General features: G+C 37.1%; 1 protein-coding gene and 1 pseudogene across 3 annotated transcripts in view; one reads left to right on the top strand and one right to left on the bottom strand.

The window, feature by feature from the left end:
* MRPS6 (mitochondrial ribosomal protein S6) overlaps positions 1 to 19,238 on the bottom strand; it is a 79,857-nt gene that overhangs the window by 13,800 nt on the left and 46,819 nt on the right. For 2 of the 3 annotated variants that reach the window (XM_069074958.1, XM_069074959.1), the window contains exon 2: positions 8,565 to 8,704. The exons of the other annotated variant lie outside the window; for it this stretch is intronic. In XM_069074958.1, coding sequence (XP_068931059.1) covers positions 8,565 to 8,704 — 140 coding nt within the window. The remainder of the gene's footprint in view (positions 1 to 8,564; positions 8,705 to 19,238) is intronic. 3 annotated transcript variants of the gene reach the window in all.
* On the top strand, positions 4,382 to 6,204 carry LOC138151462 (small ribosomal subunit protein mS40 pseudogene; annotated as a pseudogene).

Here is a 19,238-nt window from a genome sequence, read left to right as displayed (position 1 = left end):
CTGGTGTGCAAATCACTTAGGATAAGCACCAATATTGCTATTTCTTTCTGTGACAATAAAGGTGATACATGTATGCTTCTACTGACACCAGGCTGACTCAAAACATCTTATCTTAACCAGAAGAAAAATGAATTGGTTTTCCCACCTTCAGTAAATTGTCAGTTAAGTATTATATTTCACTTTTTTCCTGACTTTTTGAACTTTTGTATTTCTTCTCCAGCTGCCTTCTCACCCTTGGAGATACTTCAGCCTCTGTAGTCCCTCTTCCAATTGAGGAATTCCTATCTAGAACTTCCACTGGAAAAAGTGCCCAGGCCAACCACACTCACTTTTCTCCTATTTCTGCTTCTGACTCTCCTGACTTTTATGTCTTGGGGTCACAAAGATCTCTTCCTCAACTCCCTTCTATGTGTTATCTTCCTGCTCCCACCTTAGAATATGAGCTCCTTAAGGGTAGGAAATGTCTTTCTTATTGCTTGTACTTGTATTCTCAGAGCTTTATCACACTGGCCGGCACAAAAGAAGCAAAAGCTTCTAACTCCACTTGTTATTTCACTGCTCTTTTGTAGTTGTTTTTAATTCTCTGATTTTTAAAAATGGAGATTACTCCAAGGAAACATGTAAAAGGTGTAGCACTTAAAAGGCGTACTTCAATTTATATGAACTGATGAAAAGTGAAGTGAGCAGAACCAGAACAGTGCACACCAACAGCAATATCGTAATGATGATCAACCGTGAAAGTTTTTACTACTCTGATCCACACAATGATCCCATCCATGACAATTCCAAAGAACTCATGATGAAAAATGCTATCCGCCTCCAGAGAGAGAACTAATGAACTCTAAATGCAAATTGAAGCATATTTTTTTTCTCGTTTACTTTTCTCAGAACATAGCTAATGTGGAAATATGTTGTGCATGCCTTCATATAATGAATATAAAATGTAATATAGGAGCAGCGAGGTGGTGCAGTGAATAGAGCACTGGCCCTGGAGTCAGGAGGACCTGAGTTCAAATCCAACCTTAGAACACAGTTATTAGCTGTGTGACTTTGGGCAAGTCACTTAACCCCAACTGTCCTCCAAAGAGCAAGAAAAAAAAATTAATATATATTATATCACACATAAGAATGAGAAGGGGTTGGGGCAGCTAGGTGGCGCAGTAAATAGAACACCAGCCCTGGAGTCAGAAGGACCTGAGTTCAAATCCAGTCTCAGACACTTGATACTTACTAGCTGACACTTACTTACCTTGGGCAAGTCACTTAACCCCAACTGCCTTGCTTTCCCCCCTCAAAAAAAAAAAGAATGGGAAGGAGAGAGAATTTGGAACTTGTATCAATAATAATATATTTTTTAAAAATTCTAAGTATGTTTCAATATTGAAGCAATTGATGATTAAAGAATGCAAGAATATGAAAGATCATTCTTATCTTCAACGAAAATGGATCTTGTATCAAAGTACAGGTGAAAATGAAAACTAAGACATGACAAACTATGGCTGCAAAACAGTTGAATTAATCTTCAGAAAATAGCAAATACTTTCAGAGGAACCTGGTAGCAGAAAAATTGTTAATAATTCCTCTACAATGTGACAAAAGCATCTTTAAATTGAAAAACCATCACTATGAAGAAAAATGCTTGTTATGGATGGGACAATACAAAAACTGGAGTACTGAAGATCAGAAAAAGTTAACTTTTACTGATGAAACTTATTTCATTTAAGGACATATATCAGAATTGTTGTCATAAGAAGTCCAAGTGAGGGGCAGCTAGGTGGCGCAGAGTAGAGCACCGGCCCTGAAATTGGGAGAACCTAAGTTCAAATCCGGCCTCAGACACTTAACACTAGCCATGTGACATTGGGCAAGTCACTTAACCCCAACTACCCCTCCAAAAAAATACAAAAATAAGCAAACAAAAAAAGGAGCTATTTATCAATGATACCCTTAACATAGAATGTTTTTTAGAGTGTGATTTCATGATCAACTAAGGAATGTGTATTAAAACATTGTAAAAAAAAAATGGAAAATAAGAGATTGCAGCAAAAACAAAAAACATAATATGTTGAAAATATTTTAAAGATGTAAAAAATCACGAGGTTTTGTTTTATGTCACAATTAATTATGTTACTTTGGCCCAAGTAATTCACATATCCATGTACACTCCATAAAAGCCATGAAAGTAGCTAGCATTCATATAGTGCTTTAAAGTATGCAAAGCCTTTTATATTTTCTTTTTTTATCCTCACAACAGCCCTGGAAGGCAGGTACTGTTATAATCTCCATTTTACAGATGAGAAAACTGAAACAGATGTTAAATGATTTGCCCAGAATGACAAAGCTAAGTAAATGTCTGAGACAGAACTTGAATTGGGTAGGTCTTCTTGAGAAGAGTTGTAGCACTCTATCGATTACACCACCTAGATAGCTCTGTATTTCTTTATTAATCACTGGCTGCTTAGGAGTAATCTGTCCCCAAACCTCAGCTCCACTTTCTCACATCCTCATCCCCCTCAACCCTACCCCACTCACATATCACTCCAAATTTTTCCCCCCCTTCCACTGTGCCCTCTGAAATTCCTGTTTCATAATGAACAAACGTCCTTTCATTTTGAATCTTGTCCTCCAATACTCCTTGTATTCACTTGCACTGAGACCTGACTTCCTCCAGATGACACTGTGCCCCTGACCATCCTCTCTGGAACTAACTGTACCTATTCTCACATATGGTCATTTAGTGGTCCTAGAGAAAGAATGAGAATACTCCTTCCTCCCCTCAATGACACTTTCATATCCTCCCTTTGAAGTCACTGCTCAGCAACCCCTCCTCCTCTGAAGTTCTTTCTTATTTTTTCTCTCCTCTGCAATTCCTACTCTTATGCTATAAGATTTCCACATTTATGCTGATGATCAAACAACCTCACCACCAGTGCTTCCACCTCTTCCAGTGCCATGAACTCAAGTCTCCCCCCTCTCCAATTATCCTCCATAGATGCTAAACCAATTTTCCCTGAGCGTTGATCTGACCAGGTCACTCTCCTAGTCAATAAAGTACAGTGTCTCCCTATTGTCTCTCTAGGATCAACTGTGAACTCCTGTTTGGCATTTAAATTCCTTTTCATAGTACATAATTCTCATTCCTGCCAAACTGGCCACTGCTCATGCCTGGCATGCACTCCCTCCTCAGCCCCACCTCACAGAATCCCTCTCTTTCTTCAAAGATGCAGCTTAAGTACAACCTTCTTCATAAAGTCTTTCCTGATTGCCCTAATTTTAGTGCCTCCCTTCAAAAACTACCTTACACTGAACTATGTTGTCTGCATATATTTATAGAAGTACATTCCTTGACTGTATATAGTATTGTGAAAGAGTAGAACAATGTCAGTTCTGCAAAGTAAGGATTGTTGCATTTTTCGTGTATTCCCAGCACCTAATACAGTGCCTATTGCACAGCAGGTCATTAATAAATGCTTGCTAACTGACTGACTGGACAAGCCTGAGAACATAATCATCATATACACATTTTCGCTAAAAAAAAATTTATTTGTAAAGTAGAAATTGTCAGTAGTCATATATGAAATGTGATGACAAAACTTTTGTTTTAGACATAAATTAATCACTTGTTATTATTAATAAACACCAGAAACCACCTGACTGAAGGCAGAGTAGACAGAAGAAGCAACTCAAAGTCAGGAAGACCAAGGTTGGAAGCCCACCTCTGATATTGATTATCTGTATGACCCTAGGCAAGATACTTAACTTCTCTAAATCTTAGTATCCTCAATCATAAAAATGAGGGGCTGGATAGATGGTATCTGGCATTCTTTACAACTCTAAATATGATCCTATGATGTCTCATCCCAATAGGTTCCAAAGGCCAAAGAATAAAAACCAAGAGCCTAACATTTTTCCCCAAGGAGAATAATGTTTTTTTTACAAATAAGAATTGAAGATCCAATTATCAAAGACTAATCTCTGCCTCTCCCTCTTCCTCTCTGCCCCTATTTCTCATTCTCTTGAGTCTCTGTCTCTCTCTCTCTCACACACAGAGACACACACACACACACACACACCCTTTATGCCACATTTGGTTTCTCATTCTGCAACTCTTTGGCCTAAGCAGGTAACACCATTCTATGGACATAGAATGCTCGCTTAAGAATTCTTCTTCCTGGGGCAGCCAGGTGGCTCAGTGAGTAACAGCACCGACCCTGATGTCGGGAGACCTGGGATCGGTTCTGGCCTCAGATACTTGGCACCCACACAAAAAATAACTGGCCATGTAACCTTGAGCAAGTAATTAACCCCAATTGCTTTAAAAAAAAAAATAAGAATTCTTCTTCCTCTCTAGTCCCCCCTCCTCCCTTAGCCATACACCAAGATGGCAACCTCTCTCCTAACTCTTCTGTTTAGATGGCTCTTGGGCCTCACACCTGTCAGATGGGTCCACTGGGTGCAGGCTACTCCCCGGGCTTGATGCACCAAAGCTCCCTCTGAGGAAGAATCTTCCATTCCTGTCTCCCTCTATCAGGATGCTCCCTGGGAATATCTGGAAACTGAAGAATACCAGGCTTGATATGGCTCCCGCACAGTCTGGGCTGACTATCAACGAAACCACAAAGGTGGTATCCTACCACAGCGAACCCGTAAGACATGCATTCTAGGGAACAAAGTTGCTGGGAACCCTTGCCCTGTCTGCCGTGATCAGAAGCTCCATGTGGACTTCAGAAATGTGAACAGTTTGTATGTGCTCACACAGGTGTCATCTTCCATGACCCACACACAGGTGTCTGTATAAAGCAGCATAAGAAGCTGACAGAGGCTACCCTGAAGGCCAGAGACCATGGTTTGCTCAGTTACCACATCCCACTGGTACAGCCATGGGATACTGATTTCAGCAACTCCCATGGAGCTGTGGGCTGTACCCCAGTGGCTCCTGCCCTAGCTGCAGGTACCACCTGGTATCCATGGTACAATTGGCAGTAGCCACCTGAGAGAGAGCTGGCCTGTCTTCAAAGGCTATATTGAGGCCACCTTAAGGAAGAGAGTGGACCCCCACCAGAAACGATGCCATACTTGCATCTCAAACTAATGTTCTCCCTGAGGAAGAGGAATCTACAAGTGTCCCCAAGAAAGGAAGTGGTGGACATACTCTGTGGTGCTCCAGAGCTTAAGAATGGATGTTAGAAAGTCCTGATGCCTAAATTGAACTGATTCTTATCCCTACCCTTTTTAGAAATGGGTAGGATAATGGCAAGCTTTGACCTAGAGGAAAAGAGAAAACAGGGAGAAGGTAAAATGAAGCATTGTCTGAATAAATGCTTTTGGTGGACTTTACTTCATGCTGCTTCCCCCACCCCATATTTTTAAGTTTCAGGGGTAGGGGGTGCCTACCTTGTCAAGTCAACCCTTTATAATAAAAATTCTTTAATTATCAAAAAAAAATTCTTCTTCCTTATAAATAAGTATTCTAAACCTAAATTATTTTGGAAAAGGAAACGATGTTGAATGTACCCTCTCTGGGACTAAATTTTTGCTATAAGTAAAATGGAGGATAATATCTACCACTATATAGCACAACACTGAGGAATGCTATAACAATAAAATGTCAATCAAAAAGGGTTTAAAAAAAAAGACAAGAAGCATTATAAATATTAGTACTGAGATCTGTTCTGAAGCTTCTGGATTTAGAAGAAGTTTTTTACTTAAACAGATATCCCAGTAAAAAAACCTTTCTTCTACCCCCTTGCCTCCAGACCTAGAAAACACGGGCTTTCAAAGCAGTATTGAGTACAGACAATAAACACAAAATGGATGCCTATCCATCACCTCCATCTAGTTTTTCATCTCAGACCCTGGCAGGAATCTGAAATGAGAATAATCTCTGAAGAAATTTGGCCCTTGTAGTAATATGAGCCCACATTAAGACTTCCAAGGGTCTCAGATATGACTTCTTTATGACAGAATATCCACCAGCAAGGTATAAAGCCAACTTTTATATGAGATGAGTCATCATCATGCCATGATATTTTACATGTGGGGCATCCATGAGGGCACTCAATCCACATTATCTGAGAATGATGGAAACACGGTTATCCCTACTTTAAACACAACAGGGGTGGATTTCTGACAGTGATTGGTTAATGATTCTGTGATCCAACATTTGGGAGTACTTGTTTTTGCTTTAAGATCAATGGTAAAAAAAAAAAAAAAGGTTTATATACTTGCTTTTAAAAACCAATCCTGGTTATGGGTTTTTTGTTTGTTTTTTAACAGAAATAAACAAAAATAACCCTTTATTGTTGTTTTGACTGTCACAAGATGGGACAGCCTCTGTGCATTACAAGTTGCCTAGCAACATCTCTCAGACCTTGCTAAGCACCAGCATTCATTTCAGAGTTGCTTGAGGAGCTGAACATTAGCTTTTTACTGTTTAACAAGGTTAAACAACCAAAAGATGGAATTTACAGTACCTGCCTATGCCTGAAGGTTTACATACAATATAAAAACTCAATCCAATGCCTCATTCTGCATCACCAAATCTCCAGTTTTCCTTTTGGGAAGGATCATCTTTTCCACACTCTGGAACATGGAGAGAAGGAAAATGTCTCATGCATTATAACAAGCCCATTCCCACAGGAAGAACAGCTTAGTATAACATGCCACAGGCAGTCCTAACATCTGACTTCTATATTATCTCCTATGTCTCTGCTGTTCCCCCTCCCCTATCCTCATCCAGAGAATATCTAGGTTTATCCTCAGATGACTAATAATGGGGTGTATAAAAAAGAAGCAAAATTCCACCAGACATGGCATAATTTACAGAAACATTAAGACAGTCATTTAGCCCTAATGTATTCCTGCTAAGAAACTCAACACTATAACATCAAATCTTCAAGATTTACTTCAGAAAGGTGTTAAATGAACTGATGCAGAGTAAAGTGGGCAGAACCATAAGAACTTATAAAATAACAATCACATTGTAAAGAGAACCAGTTCTAAAAGACTTCAGAACTCTGATCAATGCAATGAATAACTACAAAGATTATGGCTGGACTGATGATGAAGCCCAATATATCTATCTCCTAATACAGAGGTGCAGTACTCAGTATGCAGAATGAAATGTATACTCATAGAAAGTGACCAACATAGGAATCTGTTTTGCTCAACTAGATAGAAAGATAATAGAGATATAAAGATATATATACATTTTATAGGAAGTAGGAGAAAAAACAGACATTGGTTCATTGAAAAAATTAAATGTAATTTTTGTATTAAAAAAAAAAAAGGAAGTTGGTATATGTTGCTGGGAAGCAAGTAGTAAATTGGATTAAGTGGTGGCTATTTTCTATTATGTGGCTAAGCTCTACACATGTCAATTACTCTTAGACAGTACACTTCAATAATTACTGCAAACCATACATTTAGAAAGGATGCAGCCAGTATACTGACAACACATTGTTACAGGAAATGTTCAAAAGGCAAGAGAAAGGAGTTAAGCTCTTAGATTTTTTTTAAAAAAAGGAAAGGTTTTGTTATTGCTTTTCATTAAGAAAGGAGGACAGATCGCTGGATTGGGCAGCAGCATCTCAGAGTTAGAAGGCACCTTGGAAATAATAGGATACAAGCCACATTTATTAGTAAACAACAATTCAAGGGACCTGAACCAGAATTCTGACTCAGGTACTTGCTACTTTGTCATCTCTCTAGGTCTCAGTTCCCTCATCTCTAAAATGAGAATTAGTCTAAGTGACCACAAAGGTTCATTTCAGTTTTAAATCTTTAAAAAAGGGGTGGGAGAAGAAATGTACATGATAACTTTAAAAGGAATAGCAAGTTGTACATAACAGATTTGCAGTTTAAGGTGCAATCTTATTATTATTATTATTATACTATATTATAGAAATGCAGTTTAAGTTACAATCCTTTTCTCTTAATTATACTAAGTTACGGAAACACTTTTTATACCATAAATTAAAAATGAAATAAATTAAGTTTTAAAAAGCTCTAAATTCTATGGTTGCACATTTCAACCCTCAATACAACTTATTTTTGTACTTTGAGAGGCAGTGTGGCATGATGTATAGGGAGTTGGACATGTAGACAGTGAAACATGGAACACTGTAAATCCTCCTCCCTCTGCACCCCACCCCTGTTGATACACACAGACTATATGACCCTGTACCTCTAAACTTCTCGGTGTCCCGAGGCAACTTTTAAGACTTTAAATTGCACAGCAGTGTCTATCAATGCTACTAAACAAACTTCCTCATTGGGAATTCCCTATATCAATGAAATTATCTGTCTGGGAAAAAAAAAAAAACATAACAGCATCCTTCTTGCAACACAATACTGCCGCAGGAAGTAAATATACCTACATAGTCATGTGAAAACACACTCTCAACAGGAGCTGCATTGGAGCTCCTTATACTAATGAAATCACATTATTATAGTTAATTCATTATAATGCATACAATGGCAGGTATCTCTAGTTCAAACTAAACTAAATCCATTAAGCTAGCTTATACTAAAGATGTTTTGCAGGCAAGAGAGGCAGAACCTACCCTCCTCTGTGATGGCGTTGATTATGTATGGAGATCTTATATGGAAGTGCCCTTTCACCCAAGTTTTCCAAATTTCTCACTATTGCGCCTTTATCCATTAGGGCTTGTATCGTGCGCTTCAGGGCAGTGGCGGTCTCTTGCTGTTAAGTTTTAGAAGGAGACAGAAACACATTTTACTGCTTCAATCAGAAGTAACACAAGAAACTTCTTAAACACTGACAAATCCATCCCAACAGATACACATATCAATGGATATATATCCCAATGTAACAACACAAGGCTTTGAGTTATGATAAAATGACTCAGAATATGAAGAAATTGTTCCCGAATTTCTCTAATGAAATTTGCATATATATTACCAAAGAAAAGTGATTCATTTGAACATCTGAAATCTTTCTTTCCACAAATTCTAATGAAAAACTGCTAATGTGTTCAGAAAATATGTTAAGTTCTGAGATATGTAATAAGAACAAAAAAATTTATTTTTATTATATGTTTTAAGAAGCTGGCAACTTTTAAAATACCCATAAAAAGTATCATTTTTGACAGATCATGGTGTAACTCCAAATTTATTACCTTATAACAGAAAGCATGTATATTATATATATACACACACATATACATATGTGTGTATATACCTACATATGCATGCATGCATACATACATACATATGGGATGATTATATTAAGAAGACAACAATTCTGGTCGACCATAGCCTCTTGGATTGGTAACCATACTGCACATTTTGGTTTTATTTTTAAAAAGCATTTCTCTGTGGTAATTCTAAATAAAGCATTTTTAGTCAGAAATTTGGGGTATTCTTTGTAAAATAAGACCTTATGAATCAAAGATTTTTTTTAAACTTTCATTTTGTCTAGAACTATGATCCTATAATCCTATGATCTCTATTGGAAAAAGGGGGAAAAGATACTTAATAGCACCAAGAATAAGGAAACAACCAAAACATATTTTCTTGTTTTATTTGCTAAATATAAAGGTTAATTCAAGAATTAATGTACTCACATGGTACAATTGGTATCTTGAGATTTCATACCCAAACAGTATGAAAAGAAAAATCTTATAAAAAGATTTTTTTAAAATGTATTAGGGCAACTCATTATGCTCAGACCAAAAGAAAAAAAAAAGAAAGAAAAGAAAAAAGAAAAAACAGTCTAGGATTTACGACAACTTTGAAATGTTAAACAAGCACACCATATGGTCAATGCCAAAATTGTAGATAATGGCCTGCCAATTAAAAGGGAAGAAAAAGAACTGCTAAAAAGAATGAGTTGCTAAAAAACACTCAAAATATGCTGCAAGAACAATGTCCAATATACAGAGAAGAAACTCACATTTATATAAGGCAATCCTATAAAGTAGATAATACAAGTATTGTTGCTTCCATTTTATAAAGGAACTGAGCTTTGAGAAGTGAAATGACTTGCCAGAAAAGTAATTGCTAGGGCCAATATTTGAGCCTAGATGTTATCATTCTAAGCCTGGTGCTTAGTTGTACTATACCTCAAAAACTTTAATTAAAATTATTTTGGCTGAATTTGGAGAGCAATTTGAAACTGTGCCCAAAGGACTATAAAACTGTGTATACTCTTTGATCCAGTAACACTACTACTAGGTTTATATCCCAGAGAGATTTTATTTTAAAGGGGTGGGGGGGGGGGGGGTATGGGCAAGGGGAGGGAAGGGAGAGGAGAAGGAACTACTTGTACTAAAATATTCCTAGCAGCTCTTTTTGCACCTGCTAAGAATTAGAAATAGAGACGCCCATCAATTAGGGAATGTTTGAACAAATTGTGGTATATGACTGTGATGGAAATTACTGGAATAATAAATGACAAGCAGGATGATTTCAGAAAAACATGCAAAGACTTACATGAACTGATACAAAGTGAAGTGAGCAGAATCAGGAAACCATTGTACACAGTAACAGTAATACTGTATGATGAAGAACTGTGAGTGACTTAGCTACTCTCAGCAATACAATGATCCAAGACAATCCCAAAGGACTCATGATAAAACATGCTATCTGCCTCCAGAGAAAGAAATGATATCTTAATACAAACTGAAGCACACTATTGTTCTCTTTCTTTCATTCCTTTTTAAAAAAATCTTCTTGTACAAAATTACTAATATGGAGAAGCTTTACATGATTGCACATGTATAACCTATATCAGATTACTTACCATTTTAGGGTAGCATGGGGGTGGGAGGGAGAGAAGGAAGTAACAATAGAATTTGGAGCTCAAAACTTAAAAAAAAATGAAATGTTAAAAATTGTTTTATCATGTAATTGGGGGAAAATAAAATGTTATTAAAAAGGTTTAAAAATTATTTTGGTTGATAGTCTTGAGGTTAACAATAACAATCAAACTATATGGTGTTGACAGAACTGGCAATATTTAGCCTAGAAGATGGGGGCAAAAGGGAATGAGGAATAGGATAGCTGGCTTCAAGAATGCGAAAGACTGTCATTGGGAAAAAGGATTAGATTTGTTCTCCTTATCCCTACAATGTAAGACTAGGAGTAATAGATAGAAATTGTAAAGGCATTTTTAGGCTTGATATAAGAAAAAAATCCCTCACAATGAAAGCTAGCCAAAAATGGAATGAGATACTTCGGGTTGTAGCGGGTTCCCTGCACTGAAATGTTTCAATCAAAGGTTGACTAATCACTTGTCAGGCATGTCTTAAGAGGGGATTCTTGCTCAGATATGGATCAAAATAAAGGAATAGTGTCTCAGATTCCATGACCATATTATTCACTAGTTTATTGTTTTTTGAGTGCAGTAGAGGACCTAAGCAATTAAGGAAAAGTCCATTTATGTGGTGGTGCCTTACAGGATATATGAAAGAGGCAGGTTGTGTGGAAGAAATGAATTGGCATTTCCTTATTTCCCACCTGGTTGCCCTACTTTGGCATATCTCTGACCTTGCCCTCACATTGGGCATTTCCCTACCCATTCCTGTCCCCTTTTCAGCATCCTCATGTGTGTTGTCTTCCTCCATCACAATGTTAAGTTCCTCAAGAGCAAGGGCCATCTTTTTTTTTCATATTTGAATCCATAGCACTTGGCACAGTGCCTGGCACACAGCAGGCACTTAATAATTGACTGATTATAGACTACTAAATTGGACTGTGAATTCCTGACACCATATCTCCACAAATACATGGTCTTGTGCATCAATACATCCTGGCTAATTCTTCTAAGTTTTAAATTGCCAAATTTGGTTAACAACCTAGAACACACCACCAACCACCAGTCCACTGAACATCTCAATGGCTAAAACATATCCATGTAACCAAACCACACAGAGCTTTGAGGTCCAAAGAGATTTGCTTACTGAAAAGCAGGCTTACATAGTGAAAAAGACACTACATTTGTAATTAGAAGAACTGAATTTCTAGCATTTCAGCTCCCCATTTAATTATGAGAGCTTTGGCAAATAAATGGGCTTTACTCTTCTCATCTACAAAAACCAGGAATTGCAGTAGTTGACTTTTAAGGTCCATTTAAACTCTAAATTTATGATCTTATAATCCTAATATTTCTATTTGCTATTATCTAGACCAGAGTTCTTAACCTGAGATCTGTGAATTTTTTTCTTTAATATCTGTATTTCAGTTATTCAGTTACATATTTCACTTTATTAATCTAAAAACATTAAAAGGGATCCGGGATCCACAGGCTTCACCAGAATGCCAAAGAGGTTCATGAAACAAAAAAGATTAAAAAACCCTTGGCCTACATTTCTAGAGCTGTATCCCAAAGAGATCATAAAAATGGGAAAAGGATCCATATGTACAAAAATATTTATAGTAGCTCTTTTTGTGGTGGCCAAGAACTGGAAATTGAGGGGATGCCCATCGATTGGGAAATGGCTGAATAAGCTGTGGTATGGTGAATATAATGGAATACTATTATGTTATAAAAAATGATGACTTCAGAAAAACTTGCAAAGATTTATATGAACTGATGCTGAGTAAAATGAGCAGAACCAGGAGAACACTATATAAGTAACAGCCACATTGTGTCATGGCTGACTTTGAAATTTAGCTCTGCAATGCAAGGACCTAAAACAACTCCAAAAGACTCATGATGGAAAATGTCATCCACATCCAGAGAAAGAAATATGGAGTCTGAATGCAGATCAAAGCATACTATTTGCCCTCTTTGTTTTGTTTTTTCTTTCTCATGGTTCCTCCAATTAGTTCTAATTCTTTTATATAAGATGACTACTGTGAAAATATGTTTAAAAAAATATCAAAAGTCAGAAAAGGTATGGGTTTTGGAAAAGGATAAAGTAATGAAATCTGTATTAAATATCACAACTCATTTGTTTCTCCTCATCCTGTGAGATTCTAATAGAGCTCATCTTTTATCATTGATTGTTTTCCAGAAATAAGCAATGAATAACTTATGCAAGTTTAAAAAACAAACAAACCCTGGTCCAGATATCACCCTGGAACATTTACTCAAACTTTCCTTAGCTGCAATTTAATGAAGGTGCAAATTCCTGCCTCAATTCATAACCTTGTGATTCATAACCATGCCACTGTTGTATATTCATGTATTTCTTACTTCTCAAGGCAACTTCTAGCCTCACGCAACAAGCTTTCATATTTCCAGGTTCATTACATCTGTCTAGATTCTTGTAGCCACCCACTGCTTCTTAGCTCATTCCTCCTTCTTTCTTAGTAAGTTCAGAACCTGGTTTCCAGTGTTCTTTTCTATCCCAACTCCTGTCCTCATACCGTTAGACCTAAAATACTCATTTTTGAGATGAGAAAAGTAAGGCCCTTAGAGATAAGCGATTTGCCCAAGGTCATATTTTCAGGCCCCAGACTCAAATTCCCAAAGTTCTCACTCCAAATCAAATGCTCTTTTCACTATCTCTTACAGCTTCTCAGATTAGTAAAATGCAATTTGGGACTTGAACTTGATCATCTCTATGTAACAGAACTTCCCAATTCTAAGGTCCTGTCTATCTCTAAATCTATGTTCCTATACCTCATAAATTATCCAAAAAAAGCTGGGGGGGGGGGAGGAGTGATTTAACAACACCTTTTCTTGGAATGTTATTTTTTTTAAAGCAATTGGGGTTAAGTAACTTGCTCAAAGTTACACAGCCAGGTGTTTCTGGGTGGGTGCTAAGTGTCTGAGCCTGGATTCGATCCCAGGTCATCCCGACTCTGGGGACGGTGCTCTTACTCGCTGTGCTACCTGGCCAACCCTGGAATGTTTTTATTAATGCCCACTTCTGGATCAGGCATTATTTAATCATTGTCAAGAATTTGGATGACAGATTAAAGAGCAGCCAATTATAGTGGCAACTCACTTGAGAATTAAATAGGAAAAAAAGATTCTTGGTCAATTGGAGAAGCAATAATTAACCAAGGAGAATAAGCCTCAGTTAAGACATGACAAAAGAAATTTATGGAAAAATAAAGTTAAGAAATCATGTCTGAGCATGTATTTGAGTATCTGAAAAGGTATTATGCTCTCTGTCTTAAGTGTTGCTAAGTATCTAAGAAGGTAGCCAACCTCTGGACCCTTTCTGAAATGTCAGCAGTAGAGAGCTTTGTGTGAACTGAACTTCTATACAGGGCAGAATGCTATATATTCATGCTATATGAATGCTTTATCAAGTCAGTTTTGCTGAACTGTTTTCCTTTGTTATGAGGATGAATTTCAATAGAGGGAGTATACTGTGAAATGACATTTTAAAAGGGAGCAATAAATCTTTAAAAAAAAAAAAAACAACCCTCAATGCTATACTATAGTTAGTGGACTTTTACCCCACAATCAAAATAATAACTAAACTGGTAAATATTACACACACACAGTCATATGTACAATATATTGAGGAAAAGACTAATATAATATAGCAAAAGAGTGGGTTTTTTAGAGCCTTTCTATTGTATACTTCGAAAATTCAAGAATTCCTTAAAAAAAAAAACCACCTTAAAAAAAAAAAGAAAATGGACCATACAATTGGTTGATAGCTCAGATTTCTGAAGTGGCCATTTCATTTTTTAAAGAGAGGGAGGCCAAAATAATATTAACTGAAATAGGATAAATCATTTCTACAATCCTGAATAAAAATGATCGTATAAAAACTCCTCTAAATTCTTCCTTAGGAATCATTTTCTTCTCTTTAGCATAAAAAGAGTTGTACACTTTTAATATACTTACAACTGGAAGGAGGAGATAACTATATAAATAACCTTTTCAAGTACTATTTAAGCTCTAATATTGAAAATCTTCAATCTTAAGCCCTAAGAACTAACTGCACAAAACTAGAGAGAACCTCCCTTCTTACTTCATCTTATTTTTAAAACAAAGATTTTAGATTTGGAATGGAAGAGACCTTACTGATCACATAACCCTAATCCTTTCATTTTATAAATGAGGAAATAGACCCATAAAGGTGAAGACTTTCCCAAGGTCACACAGGGTAGTAGTTGACAGCAGAAATGGGATTCACACAGTATCAGACTGTTATCAAATGCCCTATTTTCTTGAATCTTAAGGGTCACTGATGCTACTTCTAATGATAGTGCATGGTACCAAGGTATAGCCTTTCTCCAAGCTGGCAATATTGCATACATTTGGAAAGAATTTGTTACCTCCTTCCAGCAAAAGTATCCATTGTTCCCAGCCTTAGCACTGCTCCAAGCTTAAAACGATTTGCCCTATAATCTTAGCAATTACTCCAGATGCTCTCTTCTATTTCTTGTTGACTTACTGCTTTTACCCTTGGGTCTGATTTGCCTCCATTCTAACATCTCAATCCTATTTATGAACTACTGTATCTGTCCATTTTCAGACTATTTTGGACAGAGCCAAACCCCTAAATCCCAACTCTCCCTCAACTATCTGTCAGTAGGTACCTGTGTGCCAATGATATGATGCACCAGATGCCTTGGCCATCACCTTAGAAGATTCAACACTGTCCTTGCTACTAGATAGGATGAAGTTGGACAAAACAACTTCACCAATCCTTCCAATATTTCAAATGGCCCAAGTTAAAATCATGATGACATCTTTAATTTGGAAACCCTTAAGAACTGGAACTATATTTTACATATTATCTTTCCATCCCAAATGATGTCATTGTATAAGCAGGAAAGGAGGTAAGCCAATCAAAAAGAAAGAGTAAAGAAAACCAATGAACAACCCATCTACTCAGCCAGTAGCCACACAACATAAAATAAGAAATCAGATAAAAAGGTATGGATGGATTGTGATATGCACTGCTAGAGAGAATACCCACTTAGAAAAAATTCACATGTCTACTGAAGTATCAAAGCAATAATCCTTCATGTGCCTAGCACAAAGCCTAGCATAAAAATGGGGGCTTCATAAATGCTTATTGAATTATTGCAACAAATTGTTGAATTTCTTAATGCCTATAGGTTAGAGCACCTCATTTGGATAAGAGTTTAGAAAGGAATTTTGGAAACCATTTAAAAGCTTTATTCTCTCGTATTATTCCTCAATATTAACATTCTCTTAACAAGAATATATAAAAATTTATATTATAATCCCAACAGGTTACAAGTAGGCAATGTTTTACTGCACCCACTAGAAATAACAACAAAGATTTAGACATAGTACCATTCTAGGACCTTTCCAAATGTAGCAAACCCCTTTACTGGTAGATTTCCACTTATGTCCTCCCCCTCAAACATACATAAGACAGAGGAAGAAAAGAGGAAAGGAAAAGGAGAAGATTGGCAGGAGGCCTGGTTACTATGGTAGCAAGTAAATTAAATGCCAGAGCAAGTGAGACTGATAGATGGAAGGAAAAAACAGGTAAATATCCAGAAAAGGAAAAAAAGCTACTTTCTGACTCATCTCTCTCATCTAATTTTGTTCCCTGTCTCCTTGCAGCCTCACCCCTCAAATTTCAACACCCTTATCCCCACACCTTCCTATGGAGGAGGGGAAATAGAAGGAATTGTTCTTCTTGGTAGAGATTAACCACAACAAGATTTTGATGACAGAATTGGCAATACAGACAAAAGGTTTAAAAGAAAATCTTGCCATGGCAAAACTCAATGAAAATTTAAAATCTGACTACAAGCAATAAAAGCAAGCTGTTGGAAGGTCAGGAAAACAGGGAATTAGAAGACAGATCAATGAGAGTAAAAGACATATACACTTCAGTGAGATGTTCAGATTTCATTTTTTGTAGCAAAAAAAGATCAAGGAGGCACCCATCTACCTCTCCTCCATAGTGACAAGATACAGATCAGAGAAGACTCTTGATGTGTTGATTTCTACCCTACGAAAGTCTACCTAAAGGATACTAGAAATGGACTCTCAGCATTAAGAGTTGATCATATCAGTAGAAGTAAAATATAGCGGTTACAATGTTTCCATCCGATTGGAGAAGATCAAAGGTGCACATACACACAAGGAACTTAACTTTCTAGATTTCCCTTGTCAGTTAACGCTTGCCTAGTATTACTTTGTATGTACTAGTCTGCATCTGTATAGGATTTCTCAGCTGAAGGCATACAACTTGTGACTGGCACAGTTCATTGAACATAGTAAGCACTCAATATCTGTTGAATTGTACTGAACTCCTTAAATAAAAGGAGAGTGTCTATTCAACATTCTATACTTGACATTACATTTCCATACATCTAGTGATCATTTCACATGTGCTAGTTGAATGAATGACTGGAAAACACAGATAAACTAAATGTCAACATACTTGGGTCTAATCTCTACAACTCAAAGGACATCAGTTACCCCCATTCATTACCCCAGGAAAAAGAAAGGGCTGGGAAAAATCATGGGTATAAATTGCTAATTGTATTCAATTGGATAACTAGAACATAGTATTCCCAAGAAAGCATTGGGTTTAGTCAAGGGACCTGGGCACTAATCAATGCTAGACAAGTCATTTAATCTCTCTGGACCCAGTTTTCTCCTTTGGGAAGTGAGGGAGTTGGAGAAGATGCTCTTAGAGTTTACTTTCTACCTGTATATGCTATGCTACAGGAAAAAAAAGAATTTTGCTATGCAAATAAAGGAATGGGTGTGGACCAGTAATATATTGGGAATCTGAAGGCAAGAATGGAAGGTAAAGAGGTAAGGGAAAAAATATAAGGGCACATTTAGAGGCTCACGTATTCAGTTTGGGCTATCTGAGCTCAAATAGAGCCATTCAATGGAGTGGAGGAATTTATAAATTTCTTAGTCTATTACCATTAGCATCTATGGCTCAAAATAAATTAAAAGTCAATGTAAAGAACAAGACCATCAAATAACGAGAAACTTGGGAAGAAAATTACAGATGGACAAGGAGTTCTGGGAATAAATTAATAGAAGGAAATATGGGTTGAGAACTATATTATATATTTATGTTATATAACCTCAAATGGGCTCTCACTGCAGCAAAACAATCTTCTTACAATTCCCTAATCAATTCACCATCCTACTCATAACAGCAGCTATTCTAAACCATCATATCCCTCTTCAAGCTTCCCAGGTCACATCCTCTCAGCTCAAGATATTACCTCATACCTCACTGAAAAAACTGAGACTCTTCTCCAAGAAAATTAATCCTCTTCTAAACCTTCTCATCTCACATCACTAAATATCCTCCCTCATCCTTCACTTTCACATGATCTTCAGTTCTCTCAGTTATGCAAGAAACCGTTCTGAGTCCCCATTAATCTTACTGCCTTCCCTTATCTTCAATTTATTTCATATGCTTGTACTCAGTTCTTTGCATGTTATCTTCCCTCCTAGACTAGGAGCTCCATGAGAACAGGGGCTGTTTTTTTTTTTAACCTTTCTTCAAATTCCTCAAACTGTGCCTGGCTCAAACTAGGCACTTAAATGTTAACTGATTATATACCCTCCTCCTTGCCAAGGCCAATCCCTCTACAAATACCTTTGATCTTATCCCAACCTGCCTTCTCCTGAAGATTTTCTCTTCTATAATCCCCTCCCTCTGTCAGCTTCAATCTTTCCCTATCTATTGACTTCCCTTTAACCTACAAACAGGCCCATGTCTTTTTATTCTTAACATTGACTTGATTCTGACCCCTATCTTTCCTCCTCTTTGTGACTGAAGCCACCTACACGTCTGCTCCTCTTTTCTTTTCAGCTTGAAACTGCTCTCTCCAAAGTTACCAATCATTTCTCAACTCCCAAATTTAATGCTCTTTTCTTAATCCTCACACCTGGCCTGTCCAATCTTCCTGTGGATATGCTTTTCTCCACTCTCTCCTGGTTCTCCTCCTCCCTATCTGACTGCTCCTTCTCCTCCTTGGCTGTATCTTCATTAAGGTCACACCCACTTCTTTCTTATTATCACCCTCTCTCTTCTTCCTCCTTCCCTGCTGCCATCCCTGTTCACAAATACATTCATGTTTCCCTCATTCTTGAAAAACTCTCACTTGATCTAACCATCCCCAATAATTATTGTCCTATATCTGTTTTCTTCTTTGTTGCTTAAACTCCATGAGAAAATCATCTACAACTGAGCACCTTCACTACATCTCCTCTCTCTAAACCCTCTGAAGCAGCCTGGCCTTTGGCCTCATCATTCCAGTAAAAGTACTCTCTTCAGGGTTACCCAATGCCCAGTGTGATGGCTTTTTTCAATCCTTATCCTTCTTGTTTTTGTTTTTTT

This window comes from Petaurus breviceps, unplaced genomic scaffold (assembly GCF_028583685.1).
Source record: "Petaurus breviceps papuanus isolate PSGF00001 unplaced genomic scaffold, PetGlider_PUasm1.0 90897, whole genome shotgun sequence".
NCBI classification, from domain to species: domain Eukaryota; kingdom Metazoa; phylum Chordata; class Mammalia; order Diprotodontia; family Petauridae; genus Petaurus; species Petaurus breviceps.
This window is presented reverse-complemented; position numbering and strand designations above follow the sequence as displayed.